We start from the raw sequence: 22,523 nt of genomic DNA, 5'->3' as shown, positions 1-22,523 counted from the left end.
ATTTTTTCCCGACTGATCAGTTTGCCTTTTTCATTTTTAAGTGTCTTTCAAAAATCAGAAAATTTTAATTTTCATGAACTGTAATTAATTTTTTTCTTCTTCTATATTTGCATTTTTTTAAAACCCAAGATATCTTTACTTACCACAAGGACTCAAAGGTTTTCTCTTCCATTTTTTTGTTAAAGAAACTTTATACCCTTAGCCCTTTATGTTTAGGACTATGTTCCATTTCAAGCTAAATTTCATTTACCATTTAAGGTTAAGTGTTGATTCTCCCCCGCCCCCCCACACACACACATAATAATTAGTTATTTCAGAACCATTTGTTGTAAGGACTATTCTTCCCCCTACTTAACTGGACTTAACTTTGTAAGAAAACAAATATATATTAACTATATATTACTCGGTGAATTTATTTCTGGACTCTATTTTACCTTATTTACTTATATGACTACTAGAGGCCCAGTGCATGAAATTCCGGCATGTGTGGGGTCGCTAGGCCTGACCTGCAATCAGGGACAATCAGGTTCCCCACCTCCCCGCCTCCTCCTTCCCTCGCTGCCCACACACCACCACCTCGCGATTCCCTGCCTCCCTGCATCCTCCTTCCCTCGCCCCCACACACCACCACTGCACAGTTCCCCACCTTCCCCCATCCTCCTACCCTCGCCACCTGCATCTGCTGCCACCCACTCCTGGTTCCCCATCCCAGCCTGGGGCCCAGCCCCGATAGGGCGATCAGGACCTGCTGGCCGCGGGGAGGGACTGGGAAGTTGGCCAGCTGGCCTCAATCAGGTGATTAGGGCCTGCCAGCTGGGGGAGGGACCAGGAGGTTAACCTCCAGGCCCCATCAGCTATCAGGGCCTGTGGGCTGGGGGGCAGCTCCTGTGTTAAGAGTCTGCCTCCTGGTGGTCAGTGCGCGTCACAACGACCAGTCGTTCCAGGCATTACGTCCTAATGGTCGCTTGGCTTTTATATAATAGTAGCCCTGTGCACAAATCCATGCACCAGCTCACCAGTAGCTCACTGCTGCCCTCCTGTAGCCCCTCTCCCCCTCCTTCCCCCCGCCACCCCCCTCATAGCTTGCTGCCCTGTCCCTTCCTGTAGTTCTCTGCTGCGCTTGTAGTCAGTAGCTCGCTGCCACCCTCCTATAGCTCTCCGCCCGCTGTCCTGCCCTCCTGTAGCTCCCTCCACCCGCCTGCCCCCCTCATAGCTTGCTGCCCTGCCCCCTCCTGTAGCTCTCCACCGCCCGCTTGTAGCTCGCTGCCCCACCTCCCTGCTTTCTTAGAGTAAATGCATTTGGTTATAGTATAATATACATTTTACATATCATAATATTTGATTGTACTATTTGTTAAGGATTTTTACATCTGTGTTAATGAACACATTAGTCTATAGTTTTCTTTTCTCATAATTCCTTTGTCAGGTTACAATAATGCATGCAAAGAAGCAAGAAAGTATGACCCATGCACAGTAAAAAAAAAAAAAAAATAGCAGAAAACAGTGTAAGAGAAATCACAGGTATTGGACTTAACTGCAAAAACTTTAAACTGTCTTAAATACTCTCAGCTAGAAAGAACTGTGAAGAATTAAAGACAAATAAAATAGTGAGGTCACAATAAGTAGAAAATATCAATAAGAAGATAGGAACTATAAAAAGAAATCAAACAAAAATTCTAGATCTGAAAAGTACAATAACTAAAAAAATGCATTAGAGAATTTCAGTAAGATATTTGAGCTAGTAGAAGAAAGAATCAGAAAATTAAGATAGGTCAATCAAAATTAACAGGAAGGAATAAAGAAAAGTGAACAAGCCTATGAGACCGTGGAGTAAATATATACATTATGAAAATCCCAGGGGAACAGAAATGGGACCGAAGAAAAATTCTTCAAAAATAATAGTCAAAAAATAACAGCCAAATATGATAAAACACATGAATCTAAAAAAAAACAAACAAGTTTACTAAAATCAAAGTAACATACACTCAAACAGACCCATACCAAAACATAATCAGTTAAATGACACTCAAAGAGGGAAGAAGCCAGTCTCCTTGTACTAGGTATCATTAAATTAACAGATTTCTCATCAGAAACCAGGACGGACAAAATGTAATGGAATGACAATTAAAGGACTTTTTGGCCATATGTTAGGCAAAGGTTTCAGATGAGATAAAAAGCTTCATCCATTAAAAATATATATATTGTATAAATTAAGTTTCATCAAATTTAAAACCTCTGCTCTTAAGAAGAGATTTATAACCTCTTAAAAAAATAAGCTCAGCAACAGACTATGAAAAAATATAGCAACACACTAAAGTGTTTAGGGTAATGGTACAACATATCAGTAACTTACTCTCAAATGGTTTGAGAAAAAAACTTCTTTACACTACTTTTACAACATTTCTATAAGTTTGAAATTATTTTAAAGAAAAATGTTAAACATAAAAAAATCAGAATGTTAAAAAGACAAAAAAGCAAATGATATTTTCTTTTTGAAATTCATGTGTAAGGAGAAGTAAGGCATATAATATAAAACCCAGAAATCATGAAGGAAAAATCTAATAACTTTGACTATATAAAATATAAAAAGTTTGGCATGGCAAAAATAAATGTATCAGATTTTAAAAAATAACACACTTTTTAAAAAGTGTTAATTTCCTTAGCTAGAAAACCATAACTCAACAAAAGACACAAACAGCTGTTTTCAAAAATAGAAATTCTTATACCCAATATACTTATGAAAATAGGTTCCATATTATTTATAAAGAAATGTGAATCAAAACGACAAGATAACATTTTTTCATTTAACGGAATTTAACATTTGTTAATAGTTAAGATTAATGAGAATGGATAAACATTTACTATTTACTATTGGTGGGACTATAAATAATTACTCAAATTAGAAAAGAAATTTGGCAAAGTTCATAACATTATAAAATTTATAGTTTTTTACTCAACAATTCTACTTCTAGGAATTTATATAATAATTAAAAATATACCCAAAAATATGTACAAGGAAGTTCAAAACCATTATTTTTATAACTATGAACACTCATAACAATACGAATGCCCATCAAAATGGGATTATGTTAGTAAAAGGATAGTATACTCACATAATTCAATACTAAAGGCTGGGGCAAAAGTAGGTTCATATGGAAAATACCAAAATAAACTCTGTGCTCACAACTGTAAGTCTACTTTTGCCCCATCCTGTATATCACAATAAAAAAGAATAAGGTAGATCTGTGCTAACATGAAAATATATTTAAGGTGTGTAACATAGATAATTATGGTTAAAGAATACAGATTCAGAACAGTAAGTGTATTCCCACTTACATAAATTTTAAGAGCACAATATATATACCGTATTTTCTGGCATATAAAACGACTGGGCGTATAAGATTTTCCTGGGTTAAAAAGTCATCTTATATGCCGGAAAATACGGTACCTTATAATTCTTTTGATGTATGTATTGAGACCATATTATCAGCAACATGTACTGTATTTTCCAGCGTATAAGATGACTTTTTAACCCAGGAAAATCTTATACGCCCAGTCGTCTTATACGCCGGAAAATACGGTACTTGTATGCACACATACACACAGGTGCATATGTTTGTATGTGTGTGTACTAGCATATGCCATAAACATTTTAAGAAAACTAGACATGCAGTGGTTAATAGTGTTATCACTGAGGAGAAAAATTAAAGGCTGGAAAAGTGAAGATAGGTAGACATCACTTTTCTTTACGATATGTATCTTTTACTTCATCATTTGCTCTTTTAAAATGTAGTTATTTTTAAAGGTCTATTCATAATTAATTGAGTTATTTTTACCCTAAATTTCTGTGGCTGTTAAAATACTATTTGTGAATTCTTTTTAATTTTTGCTTTTGTTAATTTTGTAAATAACATTACCTGAAATGGCTTGACAGGGGCATGTACTTCAGTTGCAGGTGTGGGTTTTGGAATGCTTTCAATCAATTCCAAAATTCCTTGCAGTTTTTTATCTGAGATTCGCAAAGAAATCAGTGGTAACTTTCCAAAAATCTTGAATCTATTTCAAAAAGAGAGGAATCACTATAAAGCAATTTTCATTCCGATTTAAGTGAATTAATTAAAAAGATGACTATTTCCCTTAAATTATCTAAAAATAATCAAATGTGATTTTACCACTAAAAATTATCCACAGTCCATGGACAAACTATCCCATAATCTCCACTCAAATTTACATTTGACATTATTGACCAGTCTCATTAGATAAAATAATCTCATTATTTTTCAGAAGCTTATTTTTTAATGTTATTATGTTTATTATCTCTTTACTATTTGCCAAGGACAGTTATCAGTGACTATTTATCAAGCGTTAATTACATGATAGGCATTAAGGAAAGCACTTCATATGCATTATGCTAAATAGTCTCACAACCCAAGAGGGAGTCAACTTATTTCTGTTCCCTATTTCTTATAAGTTCCCATATGTACATAGTTCCTATCAGGAAACTAAGGCTTTAGCAAGTTCAAATAACTTGTCCAAGAGATTATATATCTAAAACCAATTTTAAAAATCTGACCTGACCGAAAAGGAAAAATTACATGATCATATAAATAGATCCATGTGACAAAATCCAACATACATTCATAATAAAAGAAAAGGAACTCTCAGTCAACTAGACTAATGGAGAACTTCCTCAACTTGAAAAACCTACAGTTAACATTATACTTAGTAGTGAAGAAACTCAATGTTTTCCAACTAAGATTAGGTATAAAGCAAAGATATCCCTCTCATCACTCCTTTTCAAGATGGTACTGAAAGACCTAGCCAATGCAATAAGGCAAGAAAAGGAAATAAAAGCCATATAGATTGGAAAAGAAAACATAAAACTGTCTTTGTTCAATGATGAAATGTGGTCTATGTATAAAAACAAAATAATAAAACAAAAGCAAAATTAAATAAAACAAAAAACTGGAACTAATAGCCGTTATTGTAAGGTTGCAAGAAACAAACTTAACACACAATAGTCAATCCCTTTCCTATAAACCAACAACAAAAAAGTGGAATTTGAAATTAAAAACACAATATTATTTATATTAGTACCCCCTAAAAGAAATACTTAGGTACAAATCTAACAAAATATATACAAGATCTACATGAGAAAAACTGCAAAACTCTGAAGAATGAAATCAAAGAACTACATAAATACAGATATTCCATTTTCATGAGTAGGAAGATTCAAGATTGTTAAAATGTCAGTTCTTCCCAAATTGATCTATAGATTCAATGCAATTAAGAACAAAATCCCAGCAACTTATTTAATGAATATTAACAAAATAATTCTAAAATTTGTATGAAGAGGCAAAAGAACAAAATAGCGAACATAATATTAGAGGAAAAGAACAAGGTTGGAAGACTGATACTCCTGACTTCAAGACTTACTATAAAGCTACAGTAAATAAGACATTGATACTGGTGAAAGAATAAACAAATAGATCAATCAGCCAGAATAGAAGGCCCTGGAAAAGAACTCCATAAATACAGTCAACTAATCTTGGACCAGGCTCCAAACGCAATACAATGGAGCAAAGACATTCACTTCAACAAATGGTGGTGGACACCTACATGCAAGAAAAATGAATCTAGACAACAGACCTTAACCCTTCAAAAACTCAAAATGGATCACAGACCTAAATGTAAAACAAAAAACGATAGAATTCCAAAAGATAAATCAATAAAACCTATATGACTTTAGTCATGGTCATGACCTCTTTTTATACAAAGGCACAATTCATGAAAATATAAAGATTGATAAGCTGGACCTCATTAAAATTAAAACTTCTGCTCTACAACAGACAATGAGATACCACAAAGGCACTTATTAGAATGACCAAAATCTGGAATATTGATAATACCAAATAATGGCAATGGTGTGGAACAGCAGGAACTCTCATTCGTTGCTGTTGGAAATGCAAAAAGGGGCAGCCACTTTGGAAGAAGTTTGGTGGCTTCTCACAGAAGTAAACATTATTTAAGAATAGATCCAGCTTCTGAGCTCCTTGGTATATACCCAAAGGAGTTGAAACTTATGTCCCCACAAAAACCAGCACACAACTGTTTATAACATCTTAACTCATAATTTTATATGAATGAAGCTTATCCACATAAACTTTATATTCCAACTGTATAGTCAAAACCTGGAAGCAACCAAGATGTCTGTCAATAGGTGACTGGATAAACTATGGTACATCAGACAATTGGAATATTATTCAGAACTAAAAAGAAATGAGCTATAAAGTCACGAGAAGACATGGAAGAACTTTAAATGCATGTTACTAAGTGAAAGATGCCAATCAGAAAAGGCAACATATTGGCCTTAGCTGGTTTGGCTCAGTTGGTAAAGCGTCAGCCTATGGACTGAAGGGTCCCAGGTTCAATTCCAGTCAAGGGCACATGCCGGGTTGCGGGATCAATCCCCAATAGGGGGCATGCAGGAGGCAGCCGATTCATGATTCTCTCTCATCATTTGTTTCTATCTCTCTCTCCCTCCTCCTTCCTCTCTGAAATCAATAAAAATATTTTTTTTTAAAAAGGCAACATATTGTGTGACTCCAACTACAGAAAATTCTGGAAAAGGCAAAACTATGGACACAGTAAAATAGTGTCTGCCAGGGCTTAAGGATGGCAGAAGAATAAACAGGTGGATCACAAAAGATTTTTAGGACAGTGAAAATACTCTATGTGATACACTCTATATGACACCAAAAAGATGAATACATATCTTTAGGCATGTGTCCAAACCCATAGGATGTACCTTAAGAGTGAACTGCAGTGTAAACTATGGACATGGAGTGATTATGATATGTTACTGTAGGTTCATCAACTGTAACAAATGTACCACTCTGGTGGAGGATGTTGTTGATAGGGGAAGCTATGTATAAGTGGATGCAGCGGGTATATGTGAGATCTCTGTATCTTCCTGTCAATTTTTCTGTGACCTTAGAACTGCTCTAAAATAAAGTCTTTAAAAAACAACAATAAATAAAAGAGACTGACTTCAAGGAGAGTAAATTTTCATCCACTGAACAATTTCTTAGCCCTGTACTTTTCCTAAAACTCACCTTTTTCAATTCACGCACATTGATTGCTAAGGTTATCATTCTAAAAATATATATGAATTCCTAGAGAAAATTATAAGCTTTCTTTTACTACTAACAGACTACATGTTTGTAATTAATTCCACACAGACTAGTTTAACTTAGGGACATATTATAGAATAGTCTCATTAATGTACCTAAACTTTTCAGTTTCTTTAAATATGCCTGTACAACTTGAAGATGATGGGGGAGAAGGGAACATTAATGTTTAATATGTATATATTTCAGTTTGTGAAAATAAAGTTCTAGAAATGGATAGTGGTGAAGGTTGCACAACAATATGAATTACTTAATGTCAATGAATTATACAATTAAAAATGGTAAATTTTATGTTATTTATATTTTACCACACACACACAAAGAATCAATGAAATATGGTATTGCCTTAGCTACAGAATTACTGAGAAAATCTATTACCACATGAAACAGATAATACATACTTAGGCATCCTTATATCCATGAAAACCATGGCCTTAGAGAATTCCACATTGAAGTGCAAAGGTACCAAAACATGCTGTGTAGACACATTGAGTTTTCGTGCTTCTTTCCAATTATCACCTAATTATAGAAAACAGTACATTTAACACATGTGTAATTTGAAAGACACTAAACTTAAAATTATTTTTAATACTTCACAGTCACACACTGCATGATATGGATAATCTTTAATTCCACATGCCCAGATACACACACACAACAATTGGAAGGTAAATTCTTTCCCTTTCACATTTTATGTCTGCTACTTCACAAGACTGTTTTTTAATAGGAAAAATGCTTATTAAAAACAACAACATAGTTTTAATCAAATCTACTGTGCATTCACTGGTAATCACTGTAACCAGATACCTTACCAAAAAACCCAACATGGCTCTAAGGCAATAATGCCTAAAGTAGGGAAGATTGCAGTTTTTCAGTATTAACTCACAAAAGCTGCCATTTATTCAAGAGTTATAACTGGTACTGTTCTAGGCAATGTTTAAACTTTCATTTAATTCTCACAATGATGTATAACCATCTCATATTAGAAAACCGGGACACAGAGGAATTTATAACTTGCTTATGGCCAAAAAGCTAGGGAGTGACAAAAGCTGAAATTTACATCCAGGTCTGGCAACATGCATTGCAGTGTTACAAGCCTACATTTTCAGTAAGGCAATGCTAAGTAACTGACAGCATAGTCTTAGAACATTGGATAAAATCATGGACTCAGACCCGGCTGGCATGGATCAGTGGTTAAGTGTTGTCCTATGAACCAGGAGATCACGGTTGGATTCTGTCAGGGCACATGCCCAGGTTGCGGGCTCAATCCCCAGTGTGAGGCATGCAGGAGGCAGTTGATCAATGATTCTCTCTCATCAATGATGTTTCTATCTCTCTCTCCCTCTCACTTCCTCTCTGAAATCAATAAAAAAAAATATATATATATTTTTTAAAAATCATGGATTCAAGTGCCCAAAATATTACTGGTAAGTGAAAGAAAAAACAGGATATAATACTACATGTCATGTTAAAAATGCATTCAAAATACTCTCACTCATAAGCAACACACAAGCATATTCCATATACTCATAGGTACATACATTGAAAAAAACAGCAAAAGAATATGAGGTGAAATACATTACATACAATATCTCATTTGAAACTACTAATTCCATAAGTCAGATAAAATCCTCAGTCAAGAAAAACCAAGTCAACAAAAGATTAGATTCTTGGAGATAGGTAATAAAATGGGTTTTATGACAATTTTTAAATTCTAAACATATTGAGATAAAAGACATATTTCTTCACTTCTCAATTTACAGGTAAAAAATAAGATATTCAGAGCCTGTATTTTAGTATTTATCAAAAGAATTTATGACAATTACAGAAAGTAACCTAATGTCAAAAAACTTTGCTCAAAAAAAAGACTTATTTTTTTAAGAATAGTTAATGCTTCTCAAAAACATTCCAAGGAATTCCAATACTTTCCAGACAATAATGATGTATTTTAATTTTTTTTCACAAGTATCACAATATCTTAAATATAAATATAAGCTAATGGGCTTCAAAAACTAGTGATCAAGATGTATCAAACATACCAAAATTTAGTAATTTATTTACTGAAAAAAATTTATGAATTTTCTATAAATAATTTACATGTGCCACCCCTATACTCCTTTTACACCAACTGGAATACAATAAAAACAAAAACCAATTTCATTACCCTAAAGCAAATATAGTCAGACAAATAAAACAAAAATGTCCCAGTCCTATATAAACTAACATTTTTAAAAACCATTACTTTGGGTTCTCTATTGCTTCTCCTTTCATTAGTTAGCTCAGTTAATTAAAATCTAACCATATATACACAGAGAGATCGCTAAAAACAGTCACCAATCCACCTTTTTTGAATTATCTGAATGTTTACTAACACCAAGGAATTCAAAATCAATATAACACAGTGGAAAAAGGGCTCAAATTCTCCGGGCTCTCTCACTATTCTTTAGTGGCTCCTGACAAGTGAATTTTTGGCTCTGTTGACTAGGTCTCCATCAGAGACTCCTGATTAGTACAACAGAATGAATGGGGTAATTTATGCTTAAGATAGGGATCCTCCTCCATCTTGCAGTAGCTATTTATGGCTGGGGATGCCTAGGCTGATTGCATCCACCCTTGAGCAGTTTCTTCTGATTATCCCACTGTGTAATACAAATGTTTTTAAAAATGTGTCAATGTTTTCTAATCTTATGCAAATGTTGGAGAACACTTGTCTAGATCAGGATTTGTCAATATCAGCACTACTGGAATTTGGGCCAAATTTAGTCTTTGTTGACAGTTCCTTCCTCTACATTCTATGTTTACTAGCATCCCTAACCTTCATCCACTAAATACTAGTGGTGCCCCAACTATCCAAGTGTTACAATCAAAAATGTCTCCAGACACTGACAGTATCTTTGGTGAGGTAAAATCACTCCCAGTTTAGGCATTTCTCTTATCTACTATGTAATTCTAATTAAAAAATATGGAAGCTCTAACATATTTAGAAGGAAGGTCTTCGGAGAAACTGTCTAAACACCTAATTAATCACCGCAGCAAAATGAACAATACATAATGCACTATATACTTACCAACTCTGCTGTAAAGCAGCTGAATGCTTGTAAGGTGAATATCAAAGGAATCATAAGCTCTACGCATTATCTCTTCAAGTCTGGCCCCACCTTGCTTCATATCTGGTAATTGTGAACGACTTTTACTCGTCACCTTGAAGTTAATTTTAATAGTTTAGACTATGCAAAATACTCCAAAATGAAAAGATAAGGTTTTTATCTTTCAGAATATAAAAAGCTAACTGGAGAGGATAAACTCACAAGCTGACATATAAGGCTATTAGAAATGTCTTTAGCCAAGGCCGGTGTGCTCAGTGAGTAGAGTGTTGGTCCACCCACTGAAGGATCACAGATTTGATTCCCCATCAAGGGCACATAATACCTGGTTTGCAGGTTGGACCCCAGCCCCAGTTGGAGCACCTGCGGGAGGCATCCAGTGGATGTCAACTCTCTCTCACGTCAATGTTCCTCTCTCTCTCTCTTCCCCATTCCTCCCTTCTCTCTCCCTCACTTCTACTCTCTCTAAAAATCAATGAAAAAAATATCTTGGGTGAGAATTAATGAAACAAAAAAATAATCTTTACCCATGACACGTGTAAGGAGAAGGTTAGATATACTGTAAAATGAATTTTAATATATTGTTATATTTCCTAATTCTTTATATTAAAAGAAGGGAACCAAGTTAGTCCTGGAGAATAATACATCTAAATTATTTTAAAATCTGATAAGAAACCTTTTTATTAAAAAGAAAAAGGATTATAAAACATTTCTTTGGCATGATGACAGGTATTTAAATAGTTTTATAATAAGAATTAAAAGTCCAGGATTAAATATTAGGACAGCTGAATTTTATTGCCAACTCTGCCATTTATGTAACCCCAAGCAAGTTATAATTGTATCTTATTTATATCTCCCCTTTATTGGTGTACTATGCACACTACTTTTCTTTTTTCACATAAATATCCTGGAAATCACTCCAGAGCAGTATATCAAGATCTTACTTATATATACACTGGTATATACACACATAAATATGTATATAGGTTTTTAAATAAATTTATATACATACTAGAGGCCCGGTGCACGAAATTCATGCACTGGGGGTTGGGGGTCCCTCATCCCAACCTGCCCCCTCTCACATACTGGGAGTCCTCAGGGGATGTCCTACTGATGGCTTAGGCCCAATCCCCACGGGAAGCGGGCCTAAGCCGAAGTCTGGCCTCCCTTTGTGGGAGGCAACCGGGCTGGTCATGGGAAGGCACCAGCCCCATCACCCTGCTGCTGCAGCCAATGTCAGTCACCACAGCCACCAAGGTGTTTTCATCAACACGACTCCAGTCCCTTCACCAAGAAAATAATGACAACTTTCTTTAGGCATTTTCAAGGTGTGTCTTTCAGAGGATATGCATTTCTTTCTTTCTTTTTTTTTTTTATCCTCGCCTAAGGATATGTTTCCATTGACTTTTAGAGAATGTGGAAGAGAAAGGGAAAGACAGAGAGAAACATCAAAGTGAGAGAAACACTTTGATTGGTTGCCTCCTACATGAGCCCTGATCTGGGCCCTGGCCAGGGAGGAGCCTACAACCTAGGTACATGCCCTTGATCAGAATCGAACCCAGACCCTGCTGTGGGCAGGCTGAGGCATTATCCACTAAGTCAAACCGGCTAGGGCAGGATATGACATTTCTTAGCCCTCCAGCAGCAGACCTTCATTTTTTTCTCCAGAAGTGTGGTGGAAAAACCCTAGATCACCTTTTTGGATTCTTATTACCCAAGTTACTAAGAATATTACCAGTGGCATACAGGAAGCTTAGCCAATGTGCAGTCAGAAAAGGTGTTTCCTCTATAGTTCACACCAATCGCGGGCTGGGCCCTGCCCAGGCCTAAAGCCACTGGCCAAAGCTTTAGGCCTGGGCAGGGGCCCTCCAGCTCCCTCTGATCGCAGACACCGCCCATTGGGCAGGGGACCCCAGCTCCCTGCAATCCACCACAGGAGCAGATCCCCTCGCAGGAGCGAACCCCCAGTTGCCTGCGATCCATCACAGGCTCCCCGCTGGTACGCAAGGCCAGACCCCAGCCTCCCTGTGACGGATCGCAGGAGCCAACCCCCAGTTGCCTGTGATCCTGGTGGGCGTGGCTTGTGGGTGTAGCGGAGTGATGGTTAATTTGCATATTACTCTTTTATTAGGTAGGATACATTTTATATAGCTCATGTGTACACGATCAAATTATCTCTTTGAAAGCAAAAGATTAAGCAAATTGCCTAAGATCACAAAACAAGATTAATACCCTTACACCTGACCTTATGCTCGCTCAACTATACCAGACTGCCTTGAACCAATTCCATAACCATATTAAAATATGAATAATTAGCTGTATAAATATTATAACTGTAAATTCAGCAGTTGTCTATATAATTATCAACTGAAAAATAAAACATAGAAAAATGGAGAATGTCAAGAAAAGGCACATATCTGTTAGAAAGCCAGAATGAGCATTCTAATATTATCCATCCCTCTTGGGTCTTTAAATAGTTACAGCTATTCCTCTACATTTAATGATATAGAGCAGTGCTATCCAATAGAACTTTCTACAATGATGAATTTGTTCTCCATCTGTGCTGTTTAATACAGTAGCTATTAGCCACTTGTGACTATTAAACCCTTGAATGTGGCTAATGTGACTAAGACACTAAATTTTTATCTTACTTTATTTTAATCAACTTAATCAACTGTAAATAGTCAGTGGGTACTAAATAAACCAGAGGTGGGGAACATCCAGCCCGCTGGCCACATAAGGCCCATGAAATCATATGATCCAGCCCTGTCAAGGCATTTGGGGTGACTTAATTGAATATTTGATCAAATATAGCAGGCCAATTTTAAGTTGATAATTTTGTATGGCCCACAAATTATGTTATAAATATACAAATGGCTCTTGGCAAAAAAAAAAAAAAAAAAAAAAGGTTCCCATCCCTGAACAGTGCAAATCTGGAAATATGAAAAAAAAAACAAGTATTCTCTATTTAAAACTCAGGAAGGCCCAGCCTGTGTGGATCAGTGGTTGAGCATGGTCCTATGCACCAGGAGATCGCAGGTTCAATTCCAGGTCAGGACACATGCCCAGACTGCAGAATTGATCCCCAGTATGGGGCATGCAGGAGGCAACCAATCAATGTTTCTCATCGACGTTTCTCTCTCTCTATTCCTCTCCTTTCCTCTCCCTAAAATCAATCAAAACATATTTTAAAAAACTAAGGAAGAAAAATATACATAAGTGAATAGAGCTATGTAAATTGGGTAAATGCAAGACAACCATCTCTCAATTTAGGATTATTTAATAGAAATTGAAATATCAATATCTAAAGTTATACACACAAAAAAATTCAGAAGGACGAAGATATATGTGATTACTTCCAGAACTCCCTCAAACTCTATATATTGTAATTAATCTAGTAATAAACTTAAATTGAAAAGGAAATCAACTCCTTAAGCATTACTCTCAAATTCTACATATAATTGTAATTCTTTGGTTTCACCTCTGACCTGCAGAGTTCAATTGATCATTTTGCTTTTTGAAATGTAGGAAAACTACCTAATTAAATGAAATAACTTTATTCACCAGAAAAGATTTCTCATAAGTCTAAAAACCAATATACCAAATAAAACTTACTTAAAAAATAAAACATATTTTAAACAAAGAAATACCTTAAGTACCATATTCCAATATAAATATTATTACTATATACCTTTAAATGACCAAGATCCAAAAGAAGCAGATTTGATGTAGGGCTAAAAATTCCATCTTGTGGGATAATAACATATGAAGCTTTCAAATTAATTCTGAGATCAAGAACTTTCTGTGTTTCAATAATATACAGTAGACCTGCAGAAAATTTAAATCTTCACAATGAATATTTTTCACAAATTATTCAAAAAATTATTTATTAAATGTATGAACTGACAGCACAAACTTAAAATAATGTGAAATAAGAATTCATTTTAAAATGACTGAGCAAATTATTTTCAATATCAAGTAAATGTTAGTTAATATGTACACTCTAATTAAACATAACTAAGTACAAAATTAAAATGATTCTTCAAATTAATGTTTTTAACCCAAAAAAATCAATTTAGGTAATATTCAGGAGATAATATATCTAAAAAATTAAGTTTTATGAAACATTTATTCATAACCCCTATAGTAGGATCTATATAATTCTTTCCAAATCATGAACTTAATACAACTACATCTACCATACTGAACAATAATTCTTTATCCTTATGACATTACTGAGACATGAAAAAATCCTGGATAATTAAATCACCTTCAATAAAACCATATGTAAACCAGAAAAGGCGACAAAACAGAGTTCTTCATTCCTCAGGTATTTCATTCACTTGAGGTGTTTTATTCTAATAAATTCAATCCATTCACTTTCATGTAATTTATATACCAAACTAATCTATTTTATGGTCTCAAATCCAGCACTGGCTTTTAAATCTAAAATTATTATCAACTATCAAATTATAATGACCCCATGAGATGAAATTCTGTAAGCAGCAATACATCAATTTGAATCAATAAACAATGTTAATTTATAAAGTTTAGGACATCTGATATTCAAGAAGAAAGGTACCTTAATTCTCAAAAGACAACAACAACCAAACCCACACAATAACTATCATGAGGACCAGATATTTTTAACATGAATTCTGAGAAAATAAAAATGACAATAGCACACTAATAGGTAAAATTCTGAATAGCTGGATTGAAAAAATTTAAGTGATGTAGTTTATTTAATGTGTATAACCTTATGCTTCAATCAAAAGCATTTTGTTCAGAACAGGTAGTGGTTAGAAAACGTCACAAGAGAGCTGAAAGGCAAAGGGGCAGTAATTAAAACAAAAAGACCATTGCATGAAGCCCTATGATTTTATAAAAGAATTCAAAAGCCAGTTTCTGTCAAACACAATTTCAAAAATCCTAACAAAATTTTGTAATTAACTTGAATGTAGTTAATGGGTTTGACTTGAGTGTAAGGAATAATTATTGTTATATCTGCATTTAAATGTAAGTACAAAATTAGTTTCAATTAAACTGTATCTAGTCTAGAAAGAAACTTAAGAAATACATTACTAAAATCAGCTTTAAATGCCTAAAAGTTTGGTACAGGATTCAATATTTAATACTGGTATTTTTACCTGTTGCTGTCTTATCACGAAATTCTTCAAGTTTTGTCAAAGTCGCTGAAGTGAGCTGTGCTAGATTTACCTCTTTTGGAGGTCTGAAGAATTCCACTATACTATTCACTGTTCTCTGGTAAAAATAAGTATCATTAAAATTAGGCACAAAATCAAACCAAATTGAAATATATTAAAATTAAGAAATTTTAAAAAATGCTTACTGCATCATATATTATTTCTAAAGGTTCAGCTTCTATGATACACCTTTGAGCAACAGTTTCATCTAATGGATTTGTCTCAAATGTAATCTGGAAAAGTGATGCAGTATTATCCAATGAGGACAGGAGGCGGGGTTTTGTTGAATTATCTGGTAGGCCAGTAACATGAAAGGAATCTATTTTGGTTTCAAATCTGCATGAAAAAAAAAAAAAGTATTAGCAATAGATATACTTTGTGCTTAAAAGACTACCATTAAAAATTAAAAGAAAACAATGAATGGGAAAAATTAATTGAAAATCTTTTATGTGATGAGACTTATATAAATAATATAAAAAGAACTCTTACAACTCAGTAATAAGACAATCTAATTTGAAAATGAGCAAAAGAATAGACATTTTTCCAAAAAAATATAGTGACTAAGCATATGAAAAGATGTTCAACTTCATTAGTAATCAGGGAAATAGAAATGCAAATCAAACCAATGAGAGACTAGTTTATACCCACGAAGATGGCTATAATCAAATGGAAAAATTAGTGTTGCCAATGATACAGATAAATTAAAGACCTAATATACTACTGGTAGTAATGAAAAAGTCTGGCAATTCCTCCAAAGGTTAAGCAGTGTTACCATATGAGACAATTCTACTCCTAGATATATACTCAAGATAATTTAAAACTTAATGACCACACAAAATATTGTCTGTGAATATTCATAGCAGCATTATGCATAATACCCAATAAATGAAAATAATCCATTACCCATCATCTGATGAATGGACAAACAAAATGTGGTATATCCATATACTGGAATATTATTAGGGATTAAAAATGAATGCAGCACTAACTCATGCTATACCATGGATGAACCTTGAAATACCATGGTAAGTGAAAGCAGACAGACAGAAAGGCCATATTACATGATTCTGTGCATATTAAATGCCCAAAACAAAGTCTTAGGAATAAGGTAAATTAGTTATTGCTGACACAAGGGAGGGGGGCAATGAGGAGTGACAACTAATGAGTATTAGGGTTTCTTTTTTAGGGTGTAAAAATGTTCTGGAATTACCTGATAAACATAATGTAATGTGGCATACAGTGTCACAAACAAATGAAATGTACACTTTAAATAGATGAATTGTATATGTGAATTATATCTCAGTAAAGCTATTTTTGAAAATCTTTATTGTTGAAAGTATTACATGTTCCCCTTTTTCCCCATTGACCTATCCTAGCCCACTCCCGGCCCCCCACCCTATTGTCTGTGTTCCTGGTTGTTGTTTTAAATTAATCTTTATTGTTTAAAGTATTGCAGATGTACCCTCCCCCCCCCCAAGTAAAGCCATTTTTAAAAACAAAAGTGAAATACATTTCCAGATAAACACCAAACTATTAATGTTGTTTTTTCTTTGTATAGTGTGGCTTACTGAGATTTTTGTATTATTCTTTAGTGTCTTTCTATGTTTCCTGAGCATGCAGTGTTCTATTAATATGCATTATTTTAATAATTATAAAAATACAAAAGGATATATTAAGCCATAGTACTCTTTGGAAAATATGGTAAAATTGTAATCTACCTTCCAATTTCACAGTGAATTTTTTTCTTACAGATAAAAAATAATAGCGCAGCCAGCGTGGCTCAGTGATTGAGCGTCGACCTATGAACCAGGAGGTCATGGTTCAATTCTGGGTCTGGGCACATGCCCAGATTGCAGGCTCAATCCCCAGGATGGGGCATGCAGGAGACAGCTGATAGATGATTCTCTCTCATCATTAATATTTCTATCACTCTCTCCCTCTCCCTTCCTGTTTGAAATCAATAAAAAAAATATTTTTTAAAAAAGATAAAATAAAATAAATGAATACTTACTTCATTGCTTGTGCTCCTGGTCTTTGTACAACCCAAGTGCTAAATTCTTCTACTACAATATTTAATAGCTCACGTTTTCGTTGTTCTTCTCTTAGAACAATAGACATACTTTTCAAGTGCATGTACAACTTCATGGCTTCAAACTAGAGTATATTCAGATGAATGAAATTAAATACACACACACATATGTATGTATATCAAACACTCTTATTCATATCCTATTCACATAATTTATTCTTTCCAAAAACCAGAAAACAATTTAAAAGCAACCCTTATATCTTAAAGAATCACCCCGTAATACTACAAAGTATGGCACAATATTTATCCATACCTTGGAAATTAAAGTAAAAACAATATTTACAGACCCAGAAGAAAATCACAGAACAAATCAGTAATGTAATTCCTAAAGGATTAAAAACATCATTCAACAGTGAGATATAAGGCATGAAAACCTTACTGATTTTGGCAAGGTTGGGTCAACTGCTGTTTCACTATAGCCAATTGCTTCATAGAGTAAAGTTTTTTCTTCAGGTGTCAAGATTTCTTCAAGACCTACAAATTATAAACAAAGTGTTCTATGCTTTTAACTGATAACAAGATAAAACTAACCCATAATTTATTTGTTAAATAAATTAAATGTAAATTTTACTCTCTTTTGATAATACTTTTAAGAAATTATAATCACAATGTTAGAATGGCACTAGCAATTTTAGAAGGATTATTCTCCAAAAATATAAATTTATAAATACTGGTATCAACCAAGAGCTTACAAAATGGCTAACTGTATTTGGCACTGTGCTAGGCAACACACCTAGCACAAAAAGTAAGTAGTACAAGTATCATAATTTCCCCCAGTTTTACAATTAATAAAACTGAGATTCAAAGAGCTAAATAATTGACCAGAGCCACAGTGCTAATAAGTGATAGATTCAGTAAGTAAACCTAAGCCCCTAAGACTCCAAAGCTTTAATCTTAAGCATTTGGTTAGGAAAATCTTTACAAGAAATCATTTAAATAAAAATTTACAATGGTTTATACACTTTTGAAATCTTTATTTATCTGTTATTGTGCTATATGCATTTACCAAATCCCCTGGGCATAAAACTCTTTTGTAAAATAATAAAATTATTTAATTTTTACTTGTCATATATTTACAATGTTTTAATAGTAATTTTATTGATAACAAGAATAAAGTACATATTATATGCATATATACTTACAATATTTATTTAATTAGAGAATTTTCTGCAAAACAATTTTCATACCTGATGATTAGCTACATTACTATATCTGATGATTAACTGCACCACTAAAAAATAAAATGAACATACTTCCAGGTTTAACATCGGGCTGTTGTTCTTTAGTTTTTGGTTCTGACCAAGTCCACAACCAGTTAAACCATCCTTTATTTTCCTCTGAATCTTTTGTTCCTTCTTTGTATATCCTGTACCCAGCTTTTTTTACCTAAAATATATAAATTTTCAAATAAATGACAAATTATCCTTTATTTAACAATCTAAAGAACTATAAGCCTAACATTTCCAAAAGTTGTTTATTTGAGTAAATAAATGTAAACATTATACAAACTGACAACAGAATAAAGTAACTGCAATATTAGCCAAACATAAGAATTTAGTATTACAAGGCAGTTAATCCCACTGTCTTACATGGAAAGGTAATTTAAAAAAAATCAAATTGGCTTTTCATCTTCACATTTACTCTGAGTATAAATCCAATAACCTACAAAGAATATTTTTCCAACAGAATCTGATTTAAATGGATGCGGCAAAACATTAAATCAAATTTTCTTATAACAAACACAAAAAAGCAAATTTGAACCCATTTTAGGAAACAGTATATTACAGCACAATACTAATAATATCACAGCACCTTTCAAATCTATATGGACTCTAGATTTGTTTTTACTAACTGAAAGATAATTTGGAATTACCTCAACTTCTGCCTGTTGTCTCACTATAGTTATATTAAATACATCCAGAGTCTTCTCCAACTCCTAAAAATATATAGGAAATTGTGTTTACATAAACAATTATAAAACAATTATAAATAACTTTAGTATATATAAGCTGTCAAATTGCTGCACTAAAGATATGATAGAAAGCAGAAAACAGATCACCCATCAACATAATATTCCTGGTTAAATTCTGAGAAACAATGTCAGCTTGGAAATTAGTAATGATGAAAAACTTTCTGAACAAAGAAATCTTACATCATGCATATGAGTTACAACTCTATAAGATTTACAGATACATACTAAAAGATACCAAACATGCACTGTTTAAAATGATTTTTATCTGGGTTTTAACTATAGGTAAGGGTAAACAGTGTCACTGTCAACTAAAAATACAATTTATAAAACCTTCATATAATGTGCACAGTTCCTATGCCATCATCAAGATGCTCCAAGTAGATCTAGACACACTTAAAACTTGTTTTTAAATTTTACACTTTCAAAGCTGTTATGGCTATTAAAATAAGTTGATAAAAGCTAAATCTCTCATCACATCTTCATACATTATTTCCATGATTACATTTGGGAGTTTCACGTGCAAAGCACTTTTTCTCCTAAAGACAAGCAACCATGGCCCACTATTATCTAGAAAACAACTTAGGGTGCTACTGTCCAGCAGACTTGGAGGATTTAGGTTAAGGTAAAAATGGCTTAAGTATGGAAATCCGTAACCAACCCAAAGGCCTCTAAAAATTAAGCATTTATATTAGCCTAGGTCTTGAGAAAGTCTCCTACCTCAAAAACAAAAATAAAACTCAATATTTAGAAGTTACAAATTGGAAATTGGCCTGGATCAGAACAGTTACATTAATTTCAAGAAGTTAACTCCTCTTAGTGTCCTTAAGCTGTACTTCATCCATCTGTAAAATAGTCCCTTCTAGAATATACCACTATAATGCTAAAAGATAAGGTCACTAATATTTAGAGAACTCTCAAGATAAATAATTAAAGGTAAAGTTGCTGGTAAAGACTAGAAATGCCACAGGAATTAAAAGAAAAAGAGCTCTATCTGGGCAGAAAATTCAGGAAAGTTCATATAAGAGATGGGACTGAGGCAGAACTTGAGGGATAAGTAAAACTGGAATAAGCAGAGATGAGGAAAGGCAAATGAAATATATGAGTACAGACTTGGCTGTAAGCATAAGCAAAATGTATAGAAGATAGGAAACTGTATTTGATTAATGCACAGTTAGATGGTTTACACAGGGGAAATGCAGTCGTGACATAAAGTAAGGCTTAGGAAACAACACAGAGAACTTGGAATCAATATACAAAAACTTTTTAGCCTTTGAGGTTAAAAATGTCTTAATAATTTAAGGCTTTAAGTTATTATTTGCATGAACCCAAATCTCTCCAGATTCAGAATAATCTCATCTTCCAAAAGCTCCCAGGAGAATAACACCAAAGCTTGTATCACCCAAATGAGTTTAAAGAGGATAAGAAAAACATCTAAGTAAAAGAGAGACAGAGAATGGTTTTTGAGGTAGGAGACTTTCTCAAGACCTAGGCTAATATAAATGCTTAATTTTTAGAGGCCTTTAGGTTGATTACAGATTTCCACAATTAGAACAAATAATTAGGCAGTGTTAGTCCCTAAAGACTTAGAAGTTATAAGGCACAAAATATTCAACTATTTTTTTAAAATGCTAACCTCCAAACAGCTGAGAAGTTCAACAGCTGGCTTCTTATTTATTAGTTTTTTCTTATAGAGTTCTTTATATTGCTTCATTTGTTGCCGATGATCGCTAATATGTTTCCATGACCACATCCGTAAGTGGGGGCAAACATTTACTTCAAGAATACCATGTATAGCATAAGCCCACCTAGTTAAAAAAACAAAAACAAAAACCCTACACTTAACACCCTCAAACCAACAGTATGAAATATAATTGATATTGCTTCTACTCTTAACATACGTAACTATCATTCAAAGAATATGAAAATGGTATGTAATTTGAGCACCTGCTTTTTCCCATATTTGTTTTTATAGTAATTAATATTATCTTTCCTAAGTGAAAATAAGCAAAATCCTTAAATTTTGTTGCAATAAATATAGGTCTCCAGAAAAAGTATTGAAGTATTAATGGGCAAACAGCACTTTAGTCTCATGAATAATAATTAAAATAGTCAACTGAAAGAGTGATTGCAATATCTAGAAACTATGCAAGAGCTTAATAACTGGAATGACAAGACTTTGAATTTCAAAAAGGGGTAGTACTTTATATACGCCCATAACCTTTACAGGTTTAATAACATGCTTCATGTGTATAATACAAAAATTTGAAACTTTTAAAGAAGACAATGCTAGACAAAAAATTGGAATATGGTTCAATAATTCAAAAAATACAGTGAATAAATGTTATTCTAGTACTCCAGTTATAAATTCCATTATAAAGAATCCCTTAACCCTTTGCACTTGCTTGCTTTTTTCTCGATTCCTGCTACCGATGCTAACCGTGTCGAGTCACACTCGACATCCGAGTGCAAAAGGTTAAGTAATTTCTAATTGCAAATTAAACTATAGTTTGTGTCAGCCTTTAGAGTATCTTAAAAAAGTCAAGAAATTCACTTTTATGCTATATTTTTAAAATCTTAAAAAAAGTTTTAGTTTGAGCAAATCCACTTATGGAAATTTACCTGAAGAAAATGAAAAGACTACATCAAAAAGATATATGCACCCCCACATTCACTGCCACATTATCTACAATAGCCAAGACATGAAGACAACCTAAGTATCCACTGATGAAAGAATGAATAAAGAAAATGTGGTAATATATACACAATAATGGAATATTATGTAGCCATAAAAAAGTCTTACCACTTATGACAACATGAATGAACCCTGAGAACATTATGCTAAGTGAAGTGAGTAAAAAAGAGACAAATAATATATGATTTCACTTATATATAGAATCTTTAGGGGATAGGAAATGAGCTCATAGGTAAAGAAAATAGATTGGTGGTTGCCAGAAGCAGGAGTTT

General features: G+C 33.6%; 1 protein-coding gene across 3 annotated transcripts in view; it reads right to left on the bottom strand.

The window, feature by feature from the left end:
• Positions 1–22,523, bottom strand: part of VPS13A (vacuolar protein sorting 13 homolog A) — a 220,370-nt gene that overhangs the window by 134,082 nt on the left and 63,765 nt on the right. For all 3 annotated transcript variants that reach the window (XM_008142061.3, XM_008142063.3, XM_008142064.3), the window contains exons 13-23: positions 21,193–21,364; positions 19,461–19,523; positions 18,841–18,973; positions 17,967–18,061; positions 17,510–17,652; positions 15,645–15,834; positions 15,442–15,556; positions 13,986–14,122; positions 10,259–10,391; positions 7,592–7,709; positions 3,918–4,056 (exon numbers count right to left, since the gene is read on the bottom strand). In XM_008142061.3, coding sequence (XP_008140283.2) covers positions 3,918–4,056; positions 7,592–7,709; positions 10,259–10,391; positions 13,986–14,122; positions 15,442–15,556; positions 15,645–15,834; positions 17,510–17,652; positions 17,967–18,061; positions 18,841–18,973; positions 19,461–19,523; positions 21,193–21,364 — 1,438 coding nt within the window. The remainder of the gene's footprint in view (positions 1–3,917; positions 4,057–7,591; positions 7,710–10,258; positions 10,392–13,985; positions 14,123–15,441; positions 15,557–15,644; positions 15,835–17,509; positions 17,653–17,966; positions 18,062–18,840; positions 18,974–19,460; positions 19,524–21,192; positions 21,365–22,523) is intronic.

This window comes from Eptesicus fuscus, chromosome 15 (genome assembly GCF_027574615.1).
Source record: "Eptesicus fuscus isolate TK198812 chromosome 15, DD_ASM_mEF_20220401, whole genome shotgun sequence".
In the NCBI taxonomy this organism is placed as follows: Eukaryota; Metazoa; Chordata; class Mammalia; order Chiroptera; family Vespertilionidae; genus Eptesicus; species Eptesicus fuscus.
Note: the sequence above shows the minus strand (reverse complement) of the source record. Positions and strands in the feature narration are given on the sequence as shown.